The sequence below is a fragment of the Scomber japonicus genome, chromosome 22 (genome assembly GCF_027409825.1).
Source record: "Scomber japonicus isolate fScoJap1 chromosome 22, fScoJap1.pri, whole genome shotgun sequence".
NCBI classification, from domain to species: Eukaryota; Metazoa; Chordata; class Actinopteri; order Scombriformes; family Scombridae; genus Scomber; species Scomber japonicus.
The window spans coordinates 26,677,772-26,703,685 of record NC_070599.1 but is presented as its reverse complement, the minus strand read 5'-3'; the positions used below and the strand labels follow the sequence as shown (position 1 = coordinate 26,703,685).

The window sequence follows — 25,914 nt, the reverse complement described above, 5'->3', positions numbered from 1 at the left end:
TTTTAGTTTGCTGCACACTGAAATCACCACAAAACAAAATATGTGAAGTGAACATTTAATCTTTATTGATTGAGCAGAGTTCAGTCATTGCTTTGTACAGAGTTGAGCAACAGGGACAACACGGAGGAAGACTGGTTAGATAACGATAGCAAGCAGGTCAATGACGTTTACACAAAGTGTGGAAAAAAAATTAGACTTAACAAAAATACATGTTAGCACACTGGCTCTGTTTGACATGGTTTTGAAATCCCATAATGATTTACGAACAGATCAACAGTCTGCAAGGTCTGAAAGGCCGTAAACCACTTCAGACCTTTGTCCTCAAATATTTATTCATCCTTAGGTTCAGCATGTTGTAATGGGCTCTTAATATATTCTCTTCTTTATTGTGTCTGGCAAAAAGGTTTTTCCTTGATTTTCCCCTTCTCTGCTTCCTATTAAAAAGCAGCCGATCGGATAAACATTCTCACAGTTTTCAGGCTATAAGTGGCCGGTTTGTATGTGACCCAGACAACTCCGTTTTCAATCTCATATGGCGTATTTTTCTCTGGGTCGTATGAGCCTTTGTAATACATCCCATTCAAGTTAGCTGACTGGCAGTTGTTGTACCACCACCCGCCCCCATACATTTCCGCGCAATTCTCCTCCCACTTATCATTGTCACTGTCAAAGGTGCTGAATTTCATGCCGTTATGAGACAGGTAAGAAGCCATATCAGACTTAGACATTATCAGAGCATCGCCGGCATCCCCAGTGTAACCGGAAACATGCAGCGGGTACCCTTCCTCCTCTGAACCAACCCTGACAATGTATTCAGCACTGGCTACGCCCCCTTCCCAATCCTCTAATTCCACCTTCAACATAGTCTCACCCTGATTAGTCAGTAGATGGAGGTTCTGGTTACCCAGCCAGAACTCCCCCTTGCCCTGCGCATCGACTGAGCCAAACCCTTTGCGATATTCAGCCCAGGTGCGATTGAAGCTGAGCACACCACTCTCTCTTTGCTGTACTAACAACCACCCACCCATTAACCCTTCCTGCCGGCAGTAAACCTCCACTACCTCTGTGGAGTCCGTGCCGCCGGGTTTGATCTTAAACAGGCCGTTCGTTTCCCCATTCAGGTGGTTCTGGTAGGCTTCAACGCAATCTGCAAACAGAGAGGGGCACACCGCAGACCGCAAGTTAGCTTGTTCTTTGGTTCGGCTAGCTGAAACTTTCTGAAGTGGATAAGAACATTAACAGTCACTTTCTCTGCAGAGTCGCTAACACTTGCCCCAATCAACCCCCTTCTACAACACGTTTTTACATTTGGCACATCAAGAGGATTTTGTGGCACAAGAGAATTCCGGTCTAGTTTTATTTCTGTCAATATTTCTTCTGTTTTCCTCAAAACTACAAAGTATAAATAGCCTTAAAATATTCTTGTAGGCTTGAATTGTATATCATAACATGCCATTAAAAAGAATCAAAAATCTTTAATCCCCAGCAACTAACAATAACAATTACTCTGTTCACTTCTCATTTTTGGTACATAGGGCTAGCTAGCAAGCTAGCTGATGCTAAAGCATGCTGTCTACCTGAACACCGTTCTATGGGCAGACTGCAGATTTAGTCCTCAGGGTGGACTGATGTTGTGGTACCTTTTCCTACATAATCGGCGTGCCGCTCAAAACGTGAGCTCTTCACACTCCGGGCGTGGAAATCGGGAATATCATCTTCTGTGTTGGCCGTCCTGAATGCGGCGAAGTCTGAGGCAAATGGATCCCCAAACCCAGATTTGTGATCTCCAAAGAGGCTTCCCTTGGTACCACCGGTGTGGCTCAAAGAGGAAGAGGAAGAGGAAGAGGAAGAGGAGGTGGACACGTGGCTGAGGCTGGGGAAGAAGGAGCCCATTCCTCCTTTAGTGAGGTCTAACCCCTGGCACTCAGGGCCTCCGCCCATCACTTCCTCTGTCCTTTCCACTGGCCCATCCTTTGTGTGGACGACGGTCCTCCTGACGGTCTTGGTGCAGGTGGTTCTGGTGGTCGTGTGGCTTGTACTGGGCTGTACTTGTACTGGGCCTGGGCCAAAGTAATGGCCGCTACTCCCTGCCTCAACTCTGGTGGTTGTGTGGCCTGTACCAGGCTGTGGTTGTACTGGGCCTGGGCCAAAGAAATGGTCGCCACCGCCTCCCTCAATTCTGGTGATCGAGTGGCCTGTACCGGGCTGTGGTTGTACTGGGCCTGGGCCAAAGAAAGGGCCGCCACCACCTCCCCCAATGTCAGTGATGGATGACGTGGAGGATGAGGAGTGTCTAGACTGACTGGAGGAAGTACCTTGATGCTTGGAAATGGTAGCTGGGGATGAGCTGGAGCCTTCCTGTTCTAGGACCAACTGGACGGTTTTCACCTGAGGAATAAAAAGGAAAAACTTTAGTGTGATTGTGTGTGAAATTCGATGTAATGTGTTAGGGTGTGATAGGGAAACCCAAAGTATTAGATTTACATTGATTCTAACACAAAGTGATTCAAACTACACAGGAACAAGAAGTAGATGAGGGCAACGTATTACTTTTAGTGTTGGCACTACTACATACAAGGGCAACTGTTGTTTCTTTTTGTCTTGTTAACTGACTATCTGCTAGGTGAGTTGTATCAAAGCCTCTTTTCATGGGATAAGACTTTAGGTAAAATTCAGTCTGATTTCAAAAGTAGGATTTTTGGTTCTTTTACATTATATGAAGTGTTAAAACCAACATAATTTGATTGTTAGTTATGTGTGAAATAATATGTTGGTTCATGGGGACTCTGGACAAAACTACTGGTGATTTCACATTAAGTAAAATATTGCCATTGACTTCACTGTAAAGCTGATATTGTTTTTACACCATAATGCTTCCTTACCTCAGGGAACAAGTCTTCTTTCTGTTGTCCTGCCACGCTGACACCGCTGATCCCGGACTTGTATTTGGGGTCCACAAGCACACCCTGCAGCGGCCTGCTCTTCATCACATAAAGTGAGCTCACAGTCTCGACGCTCTGAGCATCATGAGCAGCCAGCTGGTCAACCTGGGAAATGAACATGGAAAGGGTTGTTTTACCAATTCAAATGATTCGGTCTATGAATGTAAGAAACATGGTCCATAGAAACCAGTGTAGATTAGTTTGGTGCGTTAATCCTCGAAATTACAACGTTTTTTTAATACACAAGGACATAATTACATTACATACAAGTATGAAAAGCTTGAGTAAAATCTCATGTCACAAAAAATAAAGACATCTGTGCTCTTTATGGAACTGGACCAAAACACTGCAAGGTGTTAGCAGAATGGCTGCAGAGCTTCAACAATAAGTATAAATCAGAGTTAAAGCTTATTCTATCCATTAGTGATACAAATTGTCTTTAAGGTGAAAAGAAAATGCAGTAGTCAGACCAGAGAGGGCCTTTAAAAAGTTTCAAAGTGCCTTAATCACCCCTAAAATGAGTAAATTATTGCCTTTGTTCCTTGAATTTGTAAAACATTTAGCAGATATCTTCAATTAACATAAAGTAAGTCATTAAAACTCATAAAACTTAATCACTTTCTTTCTTTTAGGAATATAGTTATGTTTTTTACACTGTTCTTACTCCATAGACATTTTACCTGAAGACCTTAAATTGCTTTGTGGTTTAGTTTAAATCAAAGAAATATGATTTCAGACCAAATGGTTCCAAGAACTAAACTCTGGGTTAGTGTTAGGTATTAGGCAGGTAATGTTTCCGAAATGGTTCTTGGGTGCAGGAAGAATTAGGTCCTCACCTGTTTGTTCAGCTCCACATAGCTCTCCCGGTCCACCTCGTACTCGGCGTAGCTCTTGCAGGATCCTTTGCAGGAGCGGAGCTTAATGTCGATGTCCACCTGACAGAGGAGACAGGGTATGAGTGCATCCAGTCTTTTATGTAGTAAGTTCCTGAACCCTCATCAAATTAGAGCAGAGGTGTCAAACTCATTTTCATTCAAGGGCCAAATACAGACCAATTTGATCTCATGTGGGCCGGATCATTAAAAAGACGGAAGGAAGGAAGGAAGGAAGTAAGGAGGAAAAGACAGAAGGACAGATGGAAGGAACGAAGAAAGGAAAAAAGGAATGTAGGGAAGAAGGACAACTAGAAGAAAGGGAGTAAGGACAGATGGAAGGAAGGAAGGAAGGACAGAAGGAAGAAAGGAAGGAAGGAAAAGAACACAGGAAGGAAAGTGGGCTGGATTGCACCCCTCGGTGGGCTGGTTCTGGCCCACGGGCCGCATGTTTGACACCCCTGAATTAGACTGATAATTACTTAGGTGTATCTCAGGTGTGCTGCTGGAAGGTTTTCGGTAAACCTCATTTATATTTAACATGTACTTTTGTCCCTGATGTGTCTCCATACCTCCAGCCTCTGCATCTCGACCACTTGGTCTCTGACACGTTCCTTCAGAGCGCCCAGGACCCTCAGCTGTCTGTCGATCTTGATCTTCATGTCGATGATTCTCTGACGCAGATTCTGGGCCAAGTCGAAGTAGCTGTTGTCATTACCTGGTCGAGGAAGGGAACACAGATACTTAGATGGGAGGAGTAATACTCAGATAATCAGCAAACATGTAGACTTCTAGGGGTATTTCATATCAAATCCTGCAGTATTCTTAATTTTATTCCACTAGTTCCTGACCTAAGTACAAATCAATTTCTCATTTTAACACACATCTCAACATATTTTGCATATTTTTATGTGTAACAAGAGTCTAGAGCTTAAAAACATACAAAACACATTTCTTTTTAAAGGTTTGGAGTTCCAAAAATGGAGAATCAGGCCTGTAAAATAATATTTCAGTAGAAATCTGAAACTGTCTGAACTACAAATTATCTATAAAAGATTGAGTTCAGTTAAAAGAGCTAAAAGAGATCAGAGCACATCACTCCAGTTCTAAAGTCTTTACACTGGCTCCCAGTCAGCTATAGAATAGATTTTAAATATATGAAATCATGTAAACGATGCACGAATAAGCATCAAAAACAAACTGGATGTCCTAATTAATTAATTCCAAATATTTTAAAACTTTATTTGGCTGGCTCCCAGTCAGCTATAGAATAGATTTTAAAGTTCTGCTACTGGTCTACAAATCACTGAATGGTTTAGGTCCAGAATACATGAATGACATGTTAGTAGAATATAAACCCAGTAGAGCTCTGAGATCTACTGACTCAGGTCAGATAGTTGAGCCCAGAGCTCTGAGATCTACTGACTCAGGTCAGATAGTTGAGGCCAGAGCTCTGAGATCTACTGACTCAGGTCAGATAGTCGAGCCCAGAGCTCTGAGATCTACTGACTCAGGTCAGATAGTTGAGCCCAGAGCTCTGAGATCTACTGACTCAGGTCAGATAGTTGAGCCCAGAGTTCAAACTAAACATGATGAAGCAGCTTTTACACAACTGGAACAAACTACCAGCAGAACTCAGATCATTTTGCAATCCAGGTTAAAAACACTTCTCTTCTCCTGAGCTTATGATTGAGCTCTTTTAAAGCACTTTACATTTTAATCTTTCATTTGCACTCTATGTCCTTTGAATGATTTTAAAGCTAATTTATTATTTTATGCTGCAATCTTATATTTAATGCTCTATTCTAGCATTTTATTTCTCTCTTTTATTAGTGTGCGTGGTTAATTGTACGTTTTAATGTTTCTCAAATTACATGTTTTTCTGTTTTATGTAAAGCACATTGAGTTGCCATGTGTATGAAATGCGCTATATAAATAAAACTGCCTTGCCTTAAGTTACTGATTCAGTTCAGTTGAAGACGTTCCTGTGTTAATATGAATTTACTGTCAAATTTAATGAAATACTGCCAAGAACAGGAACAAGATAAAAAGACAAAGAAAAGACGAACCAGAGTCCACGATGAGTTTCTCCTTCAGGTACTCGTAGGTCTGCTTGGACACCTGGTCTGCAGAGCGGTGCTTGGCTTTGTTCTGATCCAGGAGGTTGCGGATCTTCTCGATCCTCCTCAGCTGGCTGTGGTCGTATTTATCCAACAGACCCTGAATCCTGCATCCCGAAGGACATTTAGAGCCCTGATGGAGCACAGAAGGAATGGATAGAGGGAGAGGGAAGTGGAGAAGGAAGTGGAGAAGGAAATATGAAAAATAATGTCAGATATAGCATTTTCAAACCACTGGTGCTAATTGTCCTTGTCTGCTAACTGTGAGTTCCTTCTGTCCTTCCTTTCCATCCTCCCTTCCTTCTGTCCTTCTTTCCTCCCTCCCATCCTCCCTCACTTTTGTCCTTCTGTCATCCCTCCCTCCTTCCTTCCTTCTTCCTCTCTTCCTCCTTTCCTTCCTTCCCTCCTTCCTCCCTTCATTCCTTCCTTCCTCCTTTTCCTCCCTACTGCCTTCCTTCCTTTCCTTCCTCCCTTCATTCCTTCCTTCCTTCCCTCCTTCCTCCCTTCTTCCTTTCCTCCTTTCCTTCCTTCTTCCTCCCTCCCTCCCTTCCTTCCTTCCTCCCTCCCTCCCTCCTTTCCTTCTTTCTTCCTTCCTCCCTCCCTCCCTTCCTTCCTCCCTCCCTCCTTTCCTTCCTTCCTTCTTTCTTCCTTCCTCCTTCCCTCCTTTCCTTCTTTCCTCCCTCCCTCCCATCCTTCTTTCCTCCCTCCCTCCCTCCCTTCCTTCCTCCCTCCCTCCTTTCCTTCCTTCCTTCTTTCTTCCTTCCTCCTTCCCTCCTTTCCTTCCTTCGTCCTTCCCTCCTTTCCTCCCTTCCTCCCTCCCTCCTTTCCTTCCTCCCTCCCTCCCTTGACTCAAAGACAACAGGAGGGTTAAAAACCATATAGCTTTTTCTTCTCTCATAGTGTAACTCTTCAAATCTTAAGGCTTAAAAACTTTGAGCTCTTCATCATTATTTTTGTCGGTTTGTGGAGCAAAAGAAATCAGAGGAACGGTGAAGTGAAGGGAAGTGAAGTACGTACCCATTCATCAGATGTGCAGAAAGGCCATTCCTTCTGAGTTGCGCATTTATCGCCTCTGGTGCCCTGCTCCACCGGCCGAGCTCCCCTCGGGTCGATCACTACGCTCTGGAGGGAGAGAAATAATCAGCAACATGTGGTTGTAACCTGTAACTATCACAGCTAACAGTACTTATTCAGTTCAGTTTAGTTTAAGGTGGTATGAGCTGAAGAACTGAGATCATAAAACCACCAATCATAAAAAAGATCAAACGGAAAATCAGCAACATAAAACCCATAAAACTAAATCAGTGCCCAGCTGGATTGAAACTATGGGTGTAAATAACTATATCAATCAATTACATGAATATAAGCACACATCTCCATAATTTATAATATAAAGCTATAAAATATATACATATAATTGCAAATCAGTATACTTTATAATGATACATACAAAAAGATGAAGTCAGTCAGTCACTACGCTGTTAGCTACAGTTGCTACGCTGTTAGCTACAGTCGCTAATCTAGTCAGTTAATATTTGAGGTTATTTTGGGAAATTAACTGCAGGGTTAGAGTAATGCTTGTCTGGTTTCTGAATCTCTACATTTGAGGCTGAAAATACAAAGTCTGCATGATCCAGAACTCAAAATTAAAAGAATAAAAGCCTTTTTGAAAAATACCTGAACAAAAAATACCACATTTTTTTGAGTTGTACGAACGCTAGTGACTGATAATAATAAGAAATGTATTAAAATGAAGCCTTTCTAGAGCAGATTACAGTTTGCCACACACAAAAAAATCTAATTACTTTTTAAATTATTATATACTTATTATATTTAAAAAGGTTTTTCAAATTACTTTCAGCTTTGTTTGGAAACTACGACATAATTAAAAATGATGATTAAGGCGTGCGTCCTTTGCTGCATGTCATACCCCCCCCCCCCCCCCTCTCTCCTATGTTTCCTGTCTGTCTACTGATAAATGAAGGCGTCTATGCCAACAAAATCTTTAAAAAAATAAAAAATAAAACCTCTAAAAATGATGATTATTGTAAAAGCAGCTAGGAGGGAAACAAAGCAACATGATAAAGATTCAAGTCCTGAAAAACCTTGTAGCATAGTTTAGTTAATAAAGGTCCTATAATTGAACATATATCTGATTTCTGTGTTTCACCACTTTAAATACATCGTAGTAATCTGACGTGAGACTCACCACAGCCGAAGCCACAAAAATCACACCGACACAGACGAGTAAACCGAGTCGTCCCATCTCTGTTTCTTCTTCCTTGTTTCTTCCTCTGTGTGTAAAGTCTTGAGTCTGGTTGGTGAATGTCTCTCTGCAGCTGCTGTCACATCATTTAAAGGCTGCTGGTTCAGTCTGACGAACCCCTGACTCATCAGCGGGGGGAGACGGGAGGGGTTGGAAAAAGTCTGCCAGGTCAGGACAGGAGTTGTTGGGAAACCTCTCGGCTGCTCCGCTCAGATCAATGTTGGAGGCGTGTTTGTCGTACTGTGAGTTCAGATACTCACAACATTTACTGGTAGTCAGTTGTGTGTTGTCTCAAAGCAAATAGTGATGAAGAGCGCTGACAGTAAGAAGAATGAGGCCGAATTAGTCATCGAATCAATCAATGTGAGAGAGTAAAAGAAAGCAAACAACAAAACAACAACACATATGGAAGGTCTTCTGTAATTTCCTTGAGAAAAATGATCTGAAGAGTTGATCTGAGGATTTATTTATTTATTTTTAATTTATTATTATTATTATTTATTTATTTTATTAATTATTATTATTTAATTAATTATTTTATTTATTATTATTTGTACTGGTAATACACTGGTTATATACGTACGACCCCTCCCATACCGACACCCACATCACAGCAAAAACTTGACCTTAATTTATACATTTCTTTTATTTTGTTAATCACTATCATCTTATTTATTAATCAGTTTTACCTCTTGAAGTCTGTATGGTAAAAGTCAGGAGACAGTTGTTCTCTATATTATTTGACCTGTTTAAAAATGTTTCAGTTTAGAAATATGGATTTATTTTAAAGGTTAAATTAAGTACTTTGTGAAAAAAAACAACTATTTGGGGAATATGCTTATTTGGGTTTTTTTTGGCCCAATATCAAGCTTGAGTCAGGAGTTTGCAGCTGTGATTATTTACTGCCATTCAAATATCTTTAAAATGGTTTAAATACTGTATCCTGACTAAACCTTTTGTTTTTTGTTTTCCTCTGATCTTTAATTTACTTAAAATAATTCATTCATTTCTACTGTTTGTTTGATTGAAGTTGGCTAAAGAGGTCCAACACAGAATTAGGGGATGATTTACTCTTAATGCTTTATTAACAGTCACAAATGACCCAAGAGGACAAAAGTTGCACGGTTGATGGGAAGACATCAGGAAGGTTAAATTAAGGAATATTTAAACTATTTTGGGAAATATGCTTATTCTGTTTTTTTGGCCCAATATCAAGCTTGAGTCAGGAGATGGTTAGCTTAGCTTAGCTTAAAGCTTCAAGAAAAAGGGTTGGGGTTAGCTTAGCTTTCTGTCCAAAGATAAACCATCAGACTTCCAGCTCATCTAAAATTCACAAATGAACACTTTGCGTCACATTTATTGTTTATGTACTTGACTCCAACTTCATATTTACAGATGAGAAAGATAGATTTATATTTATCTTCTATAACTCTATAAGAAAGTGAATGAGCATATTTCCAATTTCAGTTTCTCCTCTTAAAGTGAATGCTAAACTTTGCCTTTTAATACTGATTGAGTTTGGAATAATCTGGATTACTATACAGGATAGAAACACTTTAAAAAGGTAAAGTTTGGCCTTTTTTTTGGTTGGTTTAGGCCGAAATCATGACTGACAAACTCTTAAAATATAATAAATAAATATAAAGACAGTCTTCTCTTCCAGAATACTATAAAAGCATTTCAGTAAAATACTTTAATTTAGACTTTAATCAAAACCAGACTGCCACTCTGACTTATTTCTCAAATATTGACTGTACTATGACATTAATAGATCATAATGTCTCTTCCAGGTCACATCAGGATTATGAGAACTTGTTGGGTTTGTTTCCCTACTGTGACTAATGTGACTCTAAATCATTCACAGCATGGCAACAACTCTCCCAACATGTTAGCAGTGGGAGTATTTCATCATTGGCTCAGCTCCAGAGACACTGAGGCTGAGTCACAGCTATGATAAGGACCAAGGTTGTGATGAGTGACCCATTGGTTTCAACCCTGCTACCTTCATTGTTATTTGTAGATGAATAATAACACGACTCTGTTTCTTCTTTGATTTGGAGACTGTAGACCAGAGGTGTCAAACTCATCTTCATTCAAGGGCCACATACAGACCAATTTGATCTCATGTGGGCCGGATCATTAAAAAGATGGAGGGAATGAAGGAAGAAAGGAAGGAAATAAGAAGGGAAGGAAGGAAAGAGAGGCAAAATGAAGGAGGGAAGAAAGGTAGGAAGGAGAGATTGGAGGAAGGACAGAAGGAAGAAAGGGAAGAAGGACAGATGGAAGAAAGGGAGGAAGGACAGATGGAAGGAAGGAAGGAACAAAGAAAGGATAAAAGGAAGTTGGAAGGACAGGTGGAAGGAAGGACAGAAGGAAGAAAGGGAGGAAGGACAGATGGAAGGAAGGAAGGAACAAAGAAAGGATAAAAGGAAGTTGGAAGGACAGATGGAAGGAAGGACAGAAGGAAGAAAGGGAGGAAGGACAGATGGGAGGAAGGACAGATGGAAGGAAGAAAGGAAGGAAGGAACAAAGAAAGGATAAAAGGAAGGTAGGAAGGACAGATGGAAGGAAGGAAAACAACACAGGAAGGAAAGTGGGCCGGATTGCACCCCTTGGCGGGCCGGTTCTGGCCCACGGGTCACATGTTTGACACCCCTGCTGTAGACTCATGCTGTTCTTTAGTCTTTCTGAGGCTACTGCTAAGCTTAAATCACTTTATTTTATTATATGTAAAGTTTTGGCTCCAAGTATTTGTTTATCAGCCTCTTCAGTCACTTCATCCTGCACCAGGCCTGAGACTATATATAAAGTTTATATTGTTAATATTAGGGCTGTCAAACGATTAATTTTTTAAAATCGAGATTAATCGCAGAGTTTCCATAGTTAATCACGATTAATGGCGTTTTGAATAGCATGTTTAAAATCCTGTTATTTTCCATTTGAAGGCAGTTTTAAGCCCATAATGTAAAGCATTTCTTACCAGAGTGTCTTAACTGGGAATCAATCACGGCTCTGCTGCGACTCCCACACTCCAAAATGGTCCTTTGGTGGAGCTGAGGCTCGCTTGGCTGCACCTGGGTGTTTAGCGTGGAGGTGCTAACTCAAACTCCACATACATTTATGTGCATGAGTGTTTTTCATGGTTGTGTTGACATTTCTTTTCCCTGTCTGCATTGATTGATAACTGAGGTGATTCAAATCAGAGGAAGTTTACAATAAACGTGTTTAAATTGAATATATTTCCCTGGTCCTCATTTTAAATGCCTTTAATGTACAGGATTTTTTTAGTAGAGAGAGACAGGAAACTGGAGGCAGAGAGGGGGGAATGACACGCAGGATAGGACCGCTTGATACAGGATTCGAACTAGGGTCGCCTGCAGTGAGGACTGTAGCCTCAACACATGGGGCGGGTGCTCTACCCACTAAGCTAAACACCGCCACGTGATACAGTTTTTAGCCATATCGCCCAGCTCTAGGTCAAACACTGCAAAAATGTTTATCAGCTGCACATAAATGCTTTTAAGAAGTTGAAATTATTGAAATGATTATTGTAGATTCTGGCTCACATTAGAGGATTTTTACTGCTTTAAATGAAATCAGGTGGTCTGGTCTTCTGTCTCTCTTCAGGTTATGAGTCTTTCTCGTGTGTTAGTCGGTGTTGTGTGAGGTGGTGCAGCAGCCTGAAGCACTTCTTACAGTCTTCACACTGGAAGGGTTTCTCTCCGGTGTGAATGCGGGTGTGTTTGGTCAGGTTCCCTCTGTGGTTGAATCTCTTCCCGCACTCTGGACAGTGGAAGGGTTTCTCCTCAGAGTGAACCAGCTGGTGTTTCTTCAGCGTCACCGCCTGAGAGAAACACTTCCCACACTGCAGGCAGCGGTGTGGCTTCTCTGCAGACCTGCCGCACTCGTGATTCATCAGCTCGGCTAGTTCACTGAAATCCTTCCCGCACAGAGAGCAGCGTGGTGGTTTCTCCTCGTGGGTCATCTGGTGTTTTTTAAGGGTTGAAGGATGAGTGTAACTTTTCCCACACTGCTCACATGTGAAGGGTTTCTCCCCCGTGTGGCTGCGCTGGTGGATGACGAGGTGCTGCAGCAGGCGGCAACTCTTCCCGCAGTGTGAGCAGCGGTGCGGTTTCTCCCCGGAGTGAATCATCTGGTGCTTTTTTAAATTGTTCCTGAAGCTGAAGGCTTTGGGGCACAGAGGGCACTGGAAGGGTTTCTCTCCAGTGTGGCTCAACTGGTGCGACACCAGCGACGCCTGCAGCCTGAACCGCTTCGGACAGCTTGGACAGCGGTACGGTTTCTCCCCCGTGTGGATGCGTTCGTGCAGCTTCAGTTTCGTGACCTGTTTGAAGGTTTTGGGACAGTGGCTGCAGCTGAACGGTCTCTCCTCAGAGTGTCGGAGCATGTGAACTTTAAGATCTCCTTTCCGGGCGCAGTTCTTCCCGCACTGATCGCATTTGAAGGGTCTCTCGCCGGTGTGGATCAGCTGATGCTCCTTCAGAGTGCTCCCTCTCCCAAACTGCTTACTGCACACCTTACAGTTGTAGGATTTCTGTGCTGTGTGGGTGAGCAGCGGTGAGCTGCATGTCTCTGGAGGATCTTCCTCTGACGTCTGCTCCTGGTCTTCACTGTCCTCCTCGTGAATGTGCGAATTCGACTCCGGCTGTAGACTTCCTGTCACAACGCAGTGAAGCCGCTGGTGTCTGATGACGTTACTTCTCTTTGTGAAGGGTCTGCTGACAGCTCCCTGTTGGTCTCTCTCTGCTGAGAAAGAGAAGAAATAAGGAAAAATGTTTGATCAGGATTCTTTAACAATACACTTTAGATTCATGTCTTTCTTTCTTTCTAAGAGAAGATATAAAGAGTCAACGAGATAGAAAACACTCTTAGACAAACAGAGTTGTATTTTAGAAAGAGACACGTCATCATCAACAGCAAAACTTTGATTAACTTTAATATTAATAATATCTAAAGTAGCAATGTGTAGGATTTAGTGCCATCTAGTGGTGAAGTTGCAGATTACAACCAACTAAAAAGCCTCCATTCCCTTTCTAAGCATGTAGTCAAGCATTCCTCTCTGTCCTCTCCTCTCCTTCCTCTCTCTCTCTCTCTCTCTCTCTCCTTCCTCTCTCCTCTTCCTCTCCCTCCTGAGAAAGAGAAGAAATAAGGAAAAATGTTTGATCAGGATCCTTTAACAAAACACTTTAGATTCATGTCTTTCTTTCTAAGAGAAGAGTGATATAAAGAGACAGCAAAACTTTGATTAACTTTAATATTAACAGCATAGTAAGTAGCAGTGTGTAGGATTTAGTGCCATCTAGTGGTGAAGTTGCAGATTACAACCAACTAAAAAGCCTCCATTCCCTTTCCAAGCATGTAGTCAAGCATTCCTCTCTCTCCTTCTCTCTCTCTCTCTCCTCTCCTTCCTCTCCTTCCTCTCCTTCCTCTCTCTCCTCTCTCCTTCCTCTCTCTCTCTCCTCTCCTTCCTTTCTCTCCTCTCCTTCCTCTCTCTCTCCTCTCCTTCCTCTCTCCCTCCTCTCTACTCCTCTTCCTCTCTCTCTCCTCTCCTTCCTCTCTCTCTTCTCCTCTCCTTCCTCTCTCCTCTCTCTCCTCCTCTTCCTCTCTCTCCTCTCCTTCCTCTCTCTCTCTCCTCTCCTGCCTCTTTCTCCTCTCTCCTCTCCTTCCTCTCTCTCTCTCTCCTCTCCTTCCTCTCTCTCCTCTCTCCTCTCCTTCCTCTCTCTCTCTCTCCTCTCCTTCCTCTCTCTCCTCTCTACTCCAACCGGTCCAGGCAGATGTTCTCCCACTCTGAGTCTGGTTCTGAGGGTTCTTCCTGTTAAAAGGGAGTTTTTTCTCTCTACTGTCACCAAGCGTTGCTCATGTGGGAATGTTGGGTCTCTTTAAAGTTAAAACCTGAAGAGTTCAGTTTAGACCTGCTCTATGTGGAAAGTGGCTTGAGATGACTTTGTTGTGATTTGGTGCTATACAAATAAAGATTAATTTATTGATTGATTGATTGATTGAACCTACTCCTGGAGAGCTGCTGCCCCACTCTAACACATCTGATTCTAATTATGAACTCGTTATCAAGCAGCTGAAGCTCGTCGAAGCTCGTTTAGCAGTTCAGCAGCCAAGATGCCTCCTAAACGCCCTAAAGTGTGTCTCCACTACACGCCTGTTACACACGATAACAGAATGATGGGAATCTAATGAAGTACTCAGTTGGTATTGGTATCGTTTGAAGGGTTCTTGATGATTGGTGCTGGTATCATCCGTTTTTAAACGATAGCCAACCCCAGGAAGCAGTCAGTGAGTGAGTGAGGTCTTTTAATGAAACATTTACCTTCATCTCCAGTTTCTTCACTTCCTGTTTCGTGTTCGTCTGTTTCTTCAGTTTTAGTTTCCTCCCAGTCGGACTCTCTGTCGTCACACCTCACCGCCGTTTCTTCTTCTTTACACAAACTCATCTCTGCTCCCGTGTCGGTGTCGCACCAATCAGGGTTCACAGCATTTGTCTCCAAACCGTCGTCGTCGTCATCATCGTCTTCTTCGGAGTCGATCTTGACTCGATGCAGACGGACGATCTGACCGTTGAGTCCTGGAGGTTTCATGCAGTCCACCAAGAAGACGGACAGCTGCCTCAGACTGAGGACTGAAGAGCCTGAAAGCAAGACCAGTTCATTTATAAGCAGCTGGATGAGAACAACAGGATACAGCTGTTAATGCTCAGTTCAGCGTCAGGGTGTGAACATTAAGATACTCACTGAAACTGCTACTACAAAAAAAAAGGTGTTTCTGCCCCAAAAAGAGCTTCGTTTCATCCTTTAATTACTAGAAAATGCTCACCTTCTGGTTCCTGCGTCACAGCTGGTCTCAGGTCAGCTGGTGTCAGGTCAGCTGGTCTCAGGTCAGCTGGTCTCAGGTCAGCTGGTCTCAGGTCAGCTGGTCTCAGGTCGGCTGGTCTCAGGTCGGCTGGTCTCAGGTCAGCTGGTCTCAGGTCAGCTGGTCTCAGGTCAGCTGGTCTCAGGTCGGCTGGTCTCAGGTCAGCTGGTCTCAGGTCAGCTGGTCTCAGGTCGGCTGGTCTCAGGTCAGCTGGTCTCAAGTCTGTCTTCATACAGTCCACCAGGTTGACCGACAGTTGCTTCAGATCCAGCAGAGACGGACTGCAGGTTGACTCCATCTTCTGAGAGTCACACATGGAGAGATTTAATATGAAAATGTTTCTCTGAATAAAATTAAATCCTCCCTTCCTTCGATCTTCCCTTTCTTCCTTCCATCTTTTCATCCTGTCTTCTCTTCCTTCTATCTGTCCTTCCTCCCTTGCTTCCTACCTTCCTTCCTTCCTTCTTTTTAATGGACCGGCCCTCATTAGATCAAATTGGGCTGTATGTGGCCCTTGAATGAAGATGAGGGAAAGATTATATATGAATGACAGAACTATCTAAAGAACATTAAACCTGTCAAAATAAAAGCATGTGAACCTGTAGTAGAAGAGTTTGTCTCATCTCTCTCTCTCTCTCTCTCTCTCTCTCTCTCTCTCTCTCTCTCTCTCTCTCTCTCTCTCTCTCTCTCTCTCTCTCTCTCTCTCTCTCTCTCTCTCTCTCTCTCTCTCTCTCTCTCTCAGGCTCGCTAAATAATTAAAGCTGTATCAAGTAATTTTTAGGAAAATCATTTATTTACTTTTAGGGTTGCTTTAGCAGCTGTAAAAAGAGTCTAAAAAAAAGAAAGAAAGAAAGAAAGAAAAAGGAGGATGAGAAAGATGAGTCAGAGTCCATCACTGAAAACTGAAAGCACATTTATATTAATTATAATAAACCTTCTTTTCATATTCAGAATGAACAGAAACAGGAATCATATCAGCTCTTACCAAACGTGTTTTCCTGCTGCTACAAACCAAACTGTGTCTCATATCGTCAGAGTTGAAACCGGAAGTGTTTATGTTCAGCCGTTCCTCTCATTAAACAAACATTATAACGCGTTAAAACGACAATAAAACCCTGATAAAGCAAACATGAAACCAAGACAACAGCTGCTCTTCGCTGAGTGACGGCTCCATCAGCCAATCAGCTGCCAGACCCGGAGAAAGGAGGCGGGCTTAGAGCCAATGAAGCGACGGCATCGCGATTAGGACAAAAAGGAAACATACGCTTATTTAAACAGCCAAAGGTTTCATACCAGCTGCAAACCACTACTTTTACTGTAATACTGCATACTACATCACTATAATACTACAGTACTTTTACTGTAATACTGCATACTACATCACTATAATACTGCAGTACTTTTACTGTAATACTGCATACTACATCACTATAATACTACAGTACTTTTACTGTAATACTGCATACTACATCACTATAATACTACAGTACTTTTACTGTAATACTGCATACTACATCACTATAATACTGCAGTACTTTTACTGTAATACTGCATACTACATCACTCATAATACTGCAGTACTTTTACTGTAATACTGCATACTACATCACTCATAATACTGCAGTACTTTTACGGTAATACTGCATACTACATCACTATAATACTGCAGTACTTTTACTGTAATACTGCATACTACATCACTATAATACTGCAGTACTTTTACTGTAATACTGCATACTAAATCACTCATAATACTGCAGTACTTTTACTGTAATACTGTATACTACATCACTCATAATACTGCAGTACTTTTACTGTAATACTGCATACTACATCACTATAATACTGCAGTACTTTTACTGTAATACTGCATACTAAATCACTCATAATACTGCAGTACTTTTACTGTAATACTGTATACTACATCACTATAATACTGCAGTACTTTTACTGTAATACTGCATACTACATCACTATAATACTGCAGTACTTTTACTGTAATACTGCATACTACATCACTATAATACTGCAGTACTTTTACTGTAATACTGCATACTACATCACTCATAATACTGCAGTACTTTTACTGTAATACTGCATACTACATCACTCATAATACTGCAGTACTTTTACTGTAATACTACATACTACATCACTATAATACTGCAGTACTTTTACTGTAATACTGCATACTACATCACTATAATACTGCAGTACTTTTACTGTAATACTGCATACTACATCACTATAATACTGCAGTACTTTTACTGTAATACTGCATACTACATCACTATAATACTGCAGTACTTTTACTGTAATACTGCATACTACATCACTATAATACTGCAGTATTTTTACTGTAATACTGCATACTACATCACTATAATACTGCAGTACTTTTACTATAATACTGCATACTACATCACTCATAATACTGCAGTACTTTTACTGTAATACTGCATACTACATCACTCATAATACTGCAGTACTTTTACTGTAATACTACATACTACATCACTATAATACTGCAGTACTTTTACTGTAATACTGCATACTACATCACTATAATACTGCAGTACTTTTACTATAATACTGCATACTACATCACTCATAATACTGCAGTACTTTTACTGTAATACTGCATACTACATCACTCATAATACTGCAGTACTTTTACTGTAATACTGCATACTACATCACTATAATACTGCAGTACTTTACTGTAATACTGCATACTACATCACTCATAATACTGCAGTACTTTTACTGTAATACTGCATACTACATCACTCATAATACTGCAGTACTTTTACTGTAATACTGCATACTACATCACTCATAATACTGCAGTACTTTTACTATAATACTGCATACTGCATGACTATAATACTGCAGTACTTTTACTATAATACTGCAGTACTTTAACTGAGGCTGTAAATGAGGAAATACAGGTGTTTCCTTCCTTCAGATCTACAGGTTGTAGATGGGTGTAACCAACATGTGACTCAGCACAGAGCTGTCAGGCTGCATTCAGCAGGATCACGTGATCATATCTGTGCAAATCTGTTTCCCTTATCAGATCAGAACTCAAACTTATTAAAGTCATCAGGAAGTGAAGCTCAGTCAGTCGTTGCCTCTGAGAGCTGAAATGGCGCAGAGAGATCAGCTGGACCGAGACTCAATCAGCTGTTCCATCTGTCTGGATCTACTGAAGGATCCGGTGGGTCTTCCCTGTGGACACAGCTACTGTATGAGCTGTATTAAAGGATTCTGGGATGGAGAGGATGAGAGGAAGATCTACAGCTGCCCTCAGTGCAGAGAGGCCTTCTCACCGAGGCCTGTCCTGAAGAAAAACACCATGTTAGCAGCTTTAGTGGAACAGCTGAAGAAGACTGGACTCCAAGCTGCTCCTGCTGATCACTGCTATGCTGGACCTGAAGATGTGGCCTGTGATGTCTGCACTGGGAGGAAGCTGAAAGCCTTCAAGTCCTGTCTGGTGTGTCTGGCCTCTTACTGTGAGAATCACCTCCAGCCTCACTATGATGCAGCTCCATTAAAGAAACACAAGCTGGTGGAGCCCTCCAAGAAGCTCCAGGAGAACATCTGCTCTCGTCATGATGAGGTGATGAAGATATTCTGCCGTACAGATAAGAAGTCTATCTGTTATCTGTGCACAATGGAGGATCATAAAGGCCACGACACAGTCCCAGCTATAGCAGAAAGGACTGAGAGGCAGAGAGAGCTCGAGGTGAGTCGACTAAACATCCAGCAGAGAATCCAGGACAGAGAGAAAGATGTGAAGCTGCTTCAACAGGAGGTGGAGGCCGTCAGTCGCTCTGCTGATAAAGCCGTGGAGGACAGTGAGAAGATCTTCACTGAGCTGATCCGTCTCCTCCAGAAAAGAAGCTCTGATGTGAAGCAGCAGATCAGATCCCACCAGGAAACTGAAGTGAGTGGAGTCAAAGAGCTTCAGGAGAAGCTGCAGCAGGAGATCACTGAGCTGAAGAGGAAAGACGCTGAACTGAAGCAGCTCTCACACACAGAGGATCACAACCAGTTTCTACACAACTACCCCTCAGTGTCACAACTCAGTGAACCTACAGACTCATCCAGCATCAATATCCGTCCTCTCAGATACTTTGAGGATGTGACAGCAGCTGTGTCAGAGCTGAGAGATCTACTACAGGACTTCTTGAGGGACAAATGGACAAACATCTCACTGACAAAGACTGAAATGGACGTTTTACTGTCAGAACCAGAACCCAAGACCAGAGCTGAGTTCTTAAAATATTCACGTGAAATCACTCTGGATCCAAACACAGTAAACACACAGCTGTTATTATCTGAGGGGAACAGAAAAGTAGAATGGACAAGACAACAACAGTCTTATTCTAGTCACACAGACAGATTCACTGATAAGAGTCAGGTGCTGAGTAGAGAGAGTCTGACTGGACGTTGTTACTGGGAGGTGGAGTGGAGCGGAGGTGTAGTTTTTGTAGCAGTCGCATACAAGAATATCAGCAGAGCAGGAAATGAATCTCTATTTGGACATAATGACAAATCTTGGTCTTTATGGTGTTACCCTGACAATGATCAATTTTGGTTCAACAGCATTAAAACTCTCGTCTCAGGTCCTGTTTCCTCCAGAGTCGGAGTGTACCTGGATCACAGAGCAGGTATTCTGTCCTTCTACAGCGTCTCTGAAACCATGACTCTCCTCCACAGAGTCCAGACCACATTCACTCAGCCTCTCTATGCTGGACTTTATGTTTTTTATGTTGGATCCACCGCTGAGTTGTGTAAAGTGAAATAGACAGAAGTCATTTCAGACTTCATGTGTCAGATGTTGTAATTCTTCATGTTTTTGTCTCCATGTTTCTGAGCTGCTCAGAGAGCAGCTGACACGCTAATAGGGATATTCAACACTTTATTTCACTTTATGTATGTGTCGTTTATATTATCAGTTTCTTTAAATGTGACTTTTTCCTGTGTGTTTTTATCCATGGAGGCTCTCACTGCTCATCACCATGTTTTTAACCTTCACTGACATTTCTTCAGATGAAAATGTGAACTTCTCTTTGTTCTAAATGTTAGTTTCATGTTTGTATTGATGTATTTGTGTCTGTTGTTTCTTAAACAGAGAAAACAGCACAACTTCCTTCATCACAGATATTTAGTTCTCATCACTTTGTAAATTCATAAATAACTGTTCAATCAAACTGTAATGATCATGATAATAATCATTAATGATGTTCTTGTACATAGCTGACATTCTGGGTTACACTAACTGACTGTGTGGATGAAGTCAATCTGAACATGAAATCATTGATCACACTTTACTGATTGGATGTGTCAACAATCTGAAGCTTCAATAATCAATAAACATGATTTTATCAACAGTGATCAAAGTGTTTTCTTCTCATTCAACGCTTGGGTACTTGTAAAGTAATACTGCATACTACATCACTATAATACTGCAATACTTTTATTGTAATACTGCATACTACATCACTATAATACTGCAGTACTTTTACTGTAATACTGCATACTACATCACTCATAATACTGCAGTACTTTTACTGTAATACTGCATACTACATCAGTATAATACTGCAGTACTTTTACTGTAATACTGCATACTACATCACTATAATACTGCAGTACTTTTACTGTAATACTGCATACTACATCACTATAATACTGCAGTACTTTTACTGTAATACTGCATACTACATCACTATAATACTGCAGTATTTTTACAGTAATACTGCATACTACATCACTATAATACTGCAGTACTTTTACTGTAATACTACATACTACATCACTCATAATACTGCAGTACCTTTACTGTAATACTGCATACTACATGACTTTAACTGAGGCTGTAAATGAGGAAATACAGGTGTTTCCTTCCTTCAGATCTACAGGTTGTAGATGGGTGTAACCAACATGTGACTCAGCACAGAGCTGTCAGGCTGCATTTATGACTGAATTACATGATCAGATCAAAGTTCAATCCTGTTTCCCTTATCAGATCAAAACTCAAACTTATTAAACTTATCAGGAAGTGAAGCTCAGTCAGTCGTTGCCTCTGAGAGCTGAAATGGCGCAGAACGATCAGTTGGACCGAGAATCCTTCTCTTGTGTGATCTGTCTGGATCTACTGAAGGATCCGGTGGGTCTTCTCTGTGGACACAGCTACTGTATGAGCTGTATTAAAAGATTCTGGGATGGAGAGGATCAGAGGAAGATCTACAGCTGCCCTCAGTGCAGAGAGGCCTTCACACCGAGGCCTGTCCTGAAGAAAAACACCATGTTAGCAGCTTTAGTGGAGCAGCTGAAGAAGACTGGACTCCAAGCTGCTCCTCCTGATCACTGCTATGCTGGACCTGAAGATGTGGCCTGTGATGTCTGCACTGGGAGGAAGCTGAAAGCCTTCAAGTCCTGTCTGACCTGTCCTGCCTCTTACTGTGAGAATCACCTCCAGCCTCATTATGATGCAGCTCCATTAAAGAAACACAAGCTGGTGGAGCCCTCGGAGAAGCTCCAGGAGAACATCTGCTCTCGTCATGATGAGGTGATGAAGATATTCTGCCGTACAGATAAGAAGTGTATCTGTTATCTGTGCACTATGGAGGATCATAAAGGCCACGACACAGTCCCAGCTGCAGCAGAAAGGACTGAGAGGCAGAGAGAGCTCGAGGTGAGTCGACTAAACATCCAGCAGAGAATCCAGGACAGAGAGAAAGATGTGAAGCTGCTTCAACAGGAGGTGGAGGCCGTCAGTCTCTCTGCTGATAAAGCAGTGGAGGACAGTGAGAAGATCTTCACTCAGCTGATCCGTCTCCTCCAGAAAAAAAGCTCTGATGTGAAGCAGCAGATCAGATCCCAGCAGGAAACTGAAGTGAGTGGAGTCAAAGAGCTTCAGGAGAAGCTGCAGCAGGAGATCACTGAACTGAAGAAGAAAGACGCTGAACTGAAGCAGCTCTCACACACAGAGGATCACAACCAGTTTCTACACAACTACCCCTCAGTGTCACAACTCAGTGAACCTACAGACTCATCCAGCATCAATATCCGTCCTCTCAGACACTTTGAGGATGTGACAGCAGCTGTGTCAGAGCTCAGAGATAAACTACAGGACATCCTGACGGAGGAATGGACAAACATCTCACTGACAGAGACTGAAGTGGACGTTTTACCGTCAGAACCAGAACCCAAGACCAGAGCTGAGTTCTTAAAGTATTCACGTGAAATCACTCTTGATCCAAACACAGCAAACACATGGCTGTTATTATCTGAGGGGAACAGAAAAGTAGAGAGAATGAGTCAACAACAGTCTTATTCTAGTCACACAGACAGATTCACTCATAGGTCTCAGGTCCTGAGTAGAGAGAGTCTTACTGGACGTTATTACTGGGAGGTGGAGTGGAAAGGTATAGTTTATGTAGCAGTCGCATACAAGAATATCAGCAGAGCAGGAGATCAATCTCTATTTGGATGTAATGACAAATCTTGGTCTTTATATTGTTACCCTAAAGGTTATACATTATACTTCAACAACATCTCAACTCCTGTCTCAGGTCCTGGTTCCTCCAGAGTCAGAGTGTACCTGGATCACAGAGCAGGTATTCTGTCCTACTACAGCGTCTCTGAAACCATGACTCTCCTCCACAGGGTCCAGACCACATTCACTCAGCCTCTCTATGCTGGACTTTGGGTTCAGATTGGAGCCACAGCTGAGTTGTGTAAAGTGAAATAGACAGAAGTCATTTCAGACTTCATGTGTCAGATGTTGTAATTCTTCCTGTTTTTGTCTCCATGTTTCTGAGCTGCTCAGAGATCAGCTGACACGCTAATAGGGATATTCAACACTTGGTTTACTTTATGTATGTGTCGTTTATATGTTCAGTTTCTTTAAATGTGACTTTTTCCTGTGTGTTTTTATCCATGGAGGCTCTCACTGCTCATCACCATGTTTTTAACCTTCACTGACATTTCGTCAGATGAAAATGTGAACTTCTCTTTGTTCTAAATGTTAGTTTCATGTTTGTATTGATGTATTTGTGTCTGTTGTTTCTTAAACAGAGAAAACAGCAGAACTTCCTTCATCACAGATATTTTGTTCTCATCACTTTGTAAATTCATAAAGAAATGTTCAATCAAACTGTAATGATCATGATAATAATCATTAATGATGTTCTTGTACATAGCTGACATTCTGGGTTACACTAACTGACTGTGTGGATGAAGTCAATCTGAACATGAAATCTTTGATCACACTTTACTGATTGGATGTGTCAACAATCTGAAGCTTCAATAATGAATAAAGATGATTTTATCAACAGTCATCAAAGTGTTTTCTTCTCATTCAAAGCTTGTGTACTTTTACTGTAATACTGCATACTACATCACTCATAATACTGCAGTACTTTTACTGTAATACTGCATACTACATCACTATAATACTGCAGTACTTTTACTGTAATACTGCATACTACATCACTATAATACTGCAATACTTTTATTGTAATACTGCATACTACATCACACATAATACTGCAGTACTTTTACTGTAATACTGCATACTACATCACTCATAATACTGCAGTACTTTTACTGTAATACTGCATACTACATCACTATAATACTGCAGTACTTTTACTGTAATACTGCATACTACATCACTATAATACTGCAGTACTTTTACTGTAATACTGCAGACTACATCACTCATAATACTGCAGTACTTTTACTGTAATACTGCATACTACATCACTATAATACTGCAGTACTTTTACTGTAATGCTGCATACTACATCACTCATAATACTGCAGTACTTTTACTGTAATACTGCATACTACATCACTATAATACTGCAGTACTTTTACTGTAATACTGCATACTACATCACTATAATATTGCAGTACTTTTACTGTAATACTGCATACTACATCACTCATAATACTGCAGTACTTTTACGGTAATACTGCATACTACATCACTCATAATACTGCAGTACTTATACTGTAATACTGCATACTACATCACTATAATACTGCAGTACTTTAACTGCAATACTGCATACTACATCACTATAATACTGCAGTACTTTTACTGTAATACTGCATACTACATCACTATAATACTGCAGTACTTTAACTGAGGCTGTAAATGAGAACATACAGGTGTTTCCTTCCTTCACATCTACAGGTTGTAGATGGGTGTAACCAACATGTGACGCAGCACAGAGCTGTCAGGCTGCATTTATGACTGAATCACATGATCAGATCAAAGTTCAAAGCTGTTTCCCTTATCAGATCAGAACTCAAACTTATTAAACTTATCAGGAAGTGAAGCTCAGACAGTTGTTGCCTCTGAGAGCTGAAATGGCGCAGAACGATCAGCTGGACCGAGAATCCTTCTCTTGTGTGATCTGTCTGGATCTACTGAAGGATCCGGTGGGTCTTCCCTGTGGACACAGCTACTGTATGAGCTGTATTAAATCACACTGGGATGGAGAGGATCAGAGGAAGATCTACAGCTGCCCTCAGTGTAGAGAGGCCTTCAGACGGAGGCCTGTCCTGAAGAAAAACACCATGTTAGCAGCTTTAGTGGAGCAGCTGAAGAAGACTGGACTACAAGCTGCTCCTGCTGATCACTGCTATGCTGGACCTGAAGATGTGGCCTGTGATGTCTGCACTGGGAGGAAGCTGAAAGCCTTCAAGTCCTGTCTGGTGTGTCTGGCCTCTTACTGTGAGAATCACCTCCAGCCTCATTATGATGCAGCTCCATTAAAGAAACACAAGCTGGTGGAGCCCTCGGAGAAGCTCCAGGAGAAGATCTGCTCTCGTCATGATGAGGTGATGAAGATATTCTGCCGTACAGATAAGAAGTGTATCTGTTATCTGTGCACTATGGAGGATCATAAAGGCCACGACACAGTCCCAGCTGCAGCAGAAAGGACTGAGAGGCAGAGAGAGCTCGAGGTGAGTCGACTAAACATCCAGCAGAGAATCCAGGACAGAGAGAAAGATGTGAAGCTGCTTCAACAGGAGGTGGAGGCCGTCAGTCGCTCTGCTGATAAAGCAGTGGAGGACAGTGAGAAGATCTTCACTGAGCTGATCCGTCTCCTCCAGAAAAGAAGCTCTGATGTGAAGCAGCAGATCAGATCCCAGCAGGAAACTGAAGTGAGTGGAGTCAAAGAGCTTCAGGAGAAGCTGCAGCAGGAGATCACTGAGCTGAAGAGGAAAGACGCTGAACTGAAGCAGCTCTCACACACAGAGGATCACAACCAGTTTCTACACAACTACCCCTCAGTGTCACAACTCAGTGAACCTACAGACTCATCCAGCATCAATATCCGTCCTCTGAGAAACTTTGAGGATGTGACAGCAGCTGTGTCAGAGCTCAGAGATGAACTACAGGACATCCTGAGGGACAAAGAGACAAACATCTCACTGGCAGTGACTGAAGTGGATGTTTTACTGTCAGAACCAGAACCAGAACCCAAGACCAGAGCTGACTTCTTAACATATTCACGTGAAATCACTCTGGATCCAAACACAGCACACACAGATCTGTTATTATCTGAGGGGAACAGAAAAGCAGAACGAACGAGTCCACAACAGTCTTATTCTAGTCACACAGACAGATTCACTACATGGCCACAGGTCCTGAGTAGAGAGAGTCTGACTGGACGTTGTTACTGGGAGGTGGAGAGGAGAAGAGGAGTTTTTGTAGCAGTCGCATACAAGAATATCAGCAGAGCAGGAGATGAATCTGTATTTGGATGTAATGACAAATCTTGGTCTTTATGGTGTTACCC

General features: G+C 41.9%; 2 protein-coding genes across 2 annotated transcripts; one reads left to right on the top strand and one right to left on the bottom strand.

The window, feature by feature from the left end:
- Positions 1-43: 43 nt before the first annotated feature.
- fga (fibrinogen alpha chain) lies at positions 44-8,303 on the bottom strand. Its single transcript, XM_053343637.1, has 8 exons — positions 8,144-8,303; positions 6,952-7,056; positions 5,884-6,067; positions 4,387-4,532; positions 3,779-3,877; positions 2,883-3,047; positions 1,641-2,388; positions 44-1,147 (listed from the first exon to the last, which is right to left on the bottom strand). Exons 1-8 carry the CDS (start codon positions 8,198-8,200, stop codon positions 438-440), a joined length of 2,214 nt encoding a protein of 737 aa, XP_053199612.1. The 5' UTR covers positions 8,201-8,303; the 3' UTR covers positions 44-437.
- A 9,927-nt stretch (positions 8,304-18,230) lies between these two features.
- Positions 18,231-19,895, top strand: LOC128383637 (tripartite motif-containing protein 16-like). Its single transcript, XM_053343230.1, has one exon. The coding sequence runs from the start codon at positions 18,231-18,233 to the stop codon at positions 19,893-19,895; it is 1,665 nt and encodes a 554-aa protein (XP_053199205.1).
- The last annotated feature ends 6,019 nt before the right edge of the window (positions 19,896-25,914 follow it).

Coding starts and splice junctions, on each gene's coding strand:
- fga (XM_053343637.1), bottom strand. CDS start 8,200: ATGGGACGACTCGGTTTACTCGTCTGTGTCGGTGTGATTTTTGTGGCT. Junction 7,057..8,143: donor TTTTTGTGGCTTCGGCTGTG/GTGAGTCTCACG, acceptor CTCTCCCTCCAG/AGCGTAGTGATCGACCCGAG. Junction 6,068..6,951: donor TCTGCACATCTGATGAATGG/GTACGTACTTCA, acceptor GTGCTCCATCAG/GGCTCTAAATGTCCTTCGGG.
- LOC128383637 (XM_053343230.1), top strand. CDS start 18,231: ATGGCGCAGAGAGATCAGCTGGACCGAGACTCAATCAGCTGTTCCATC.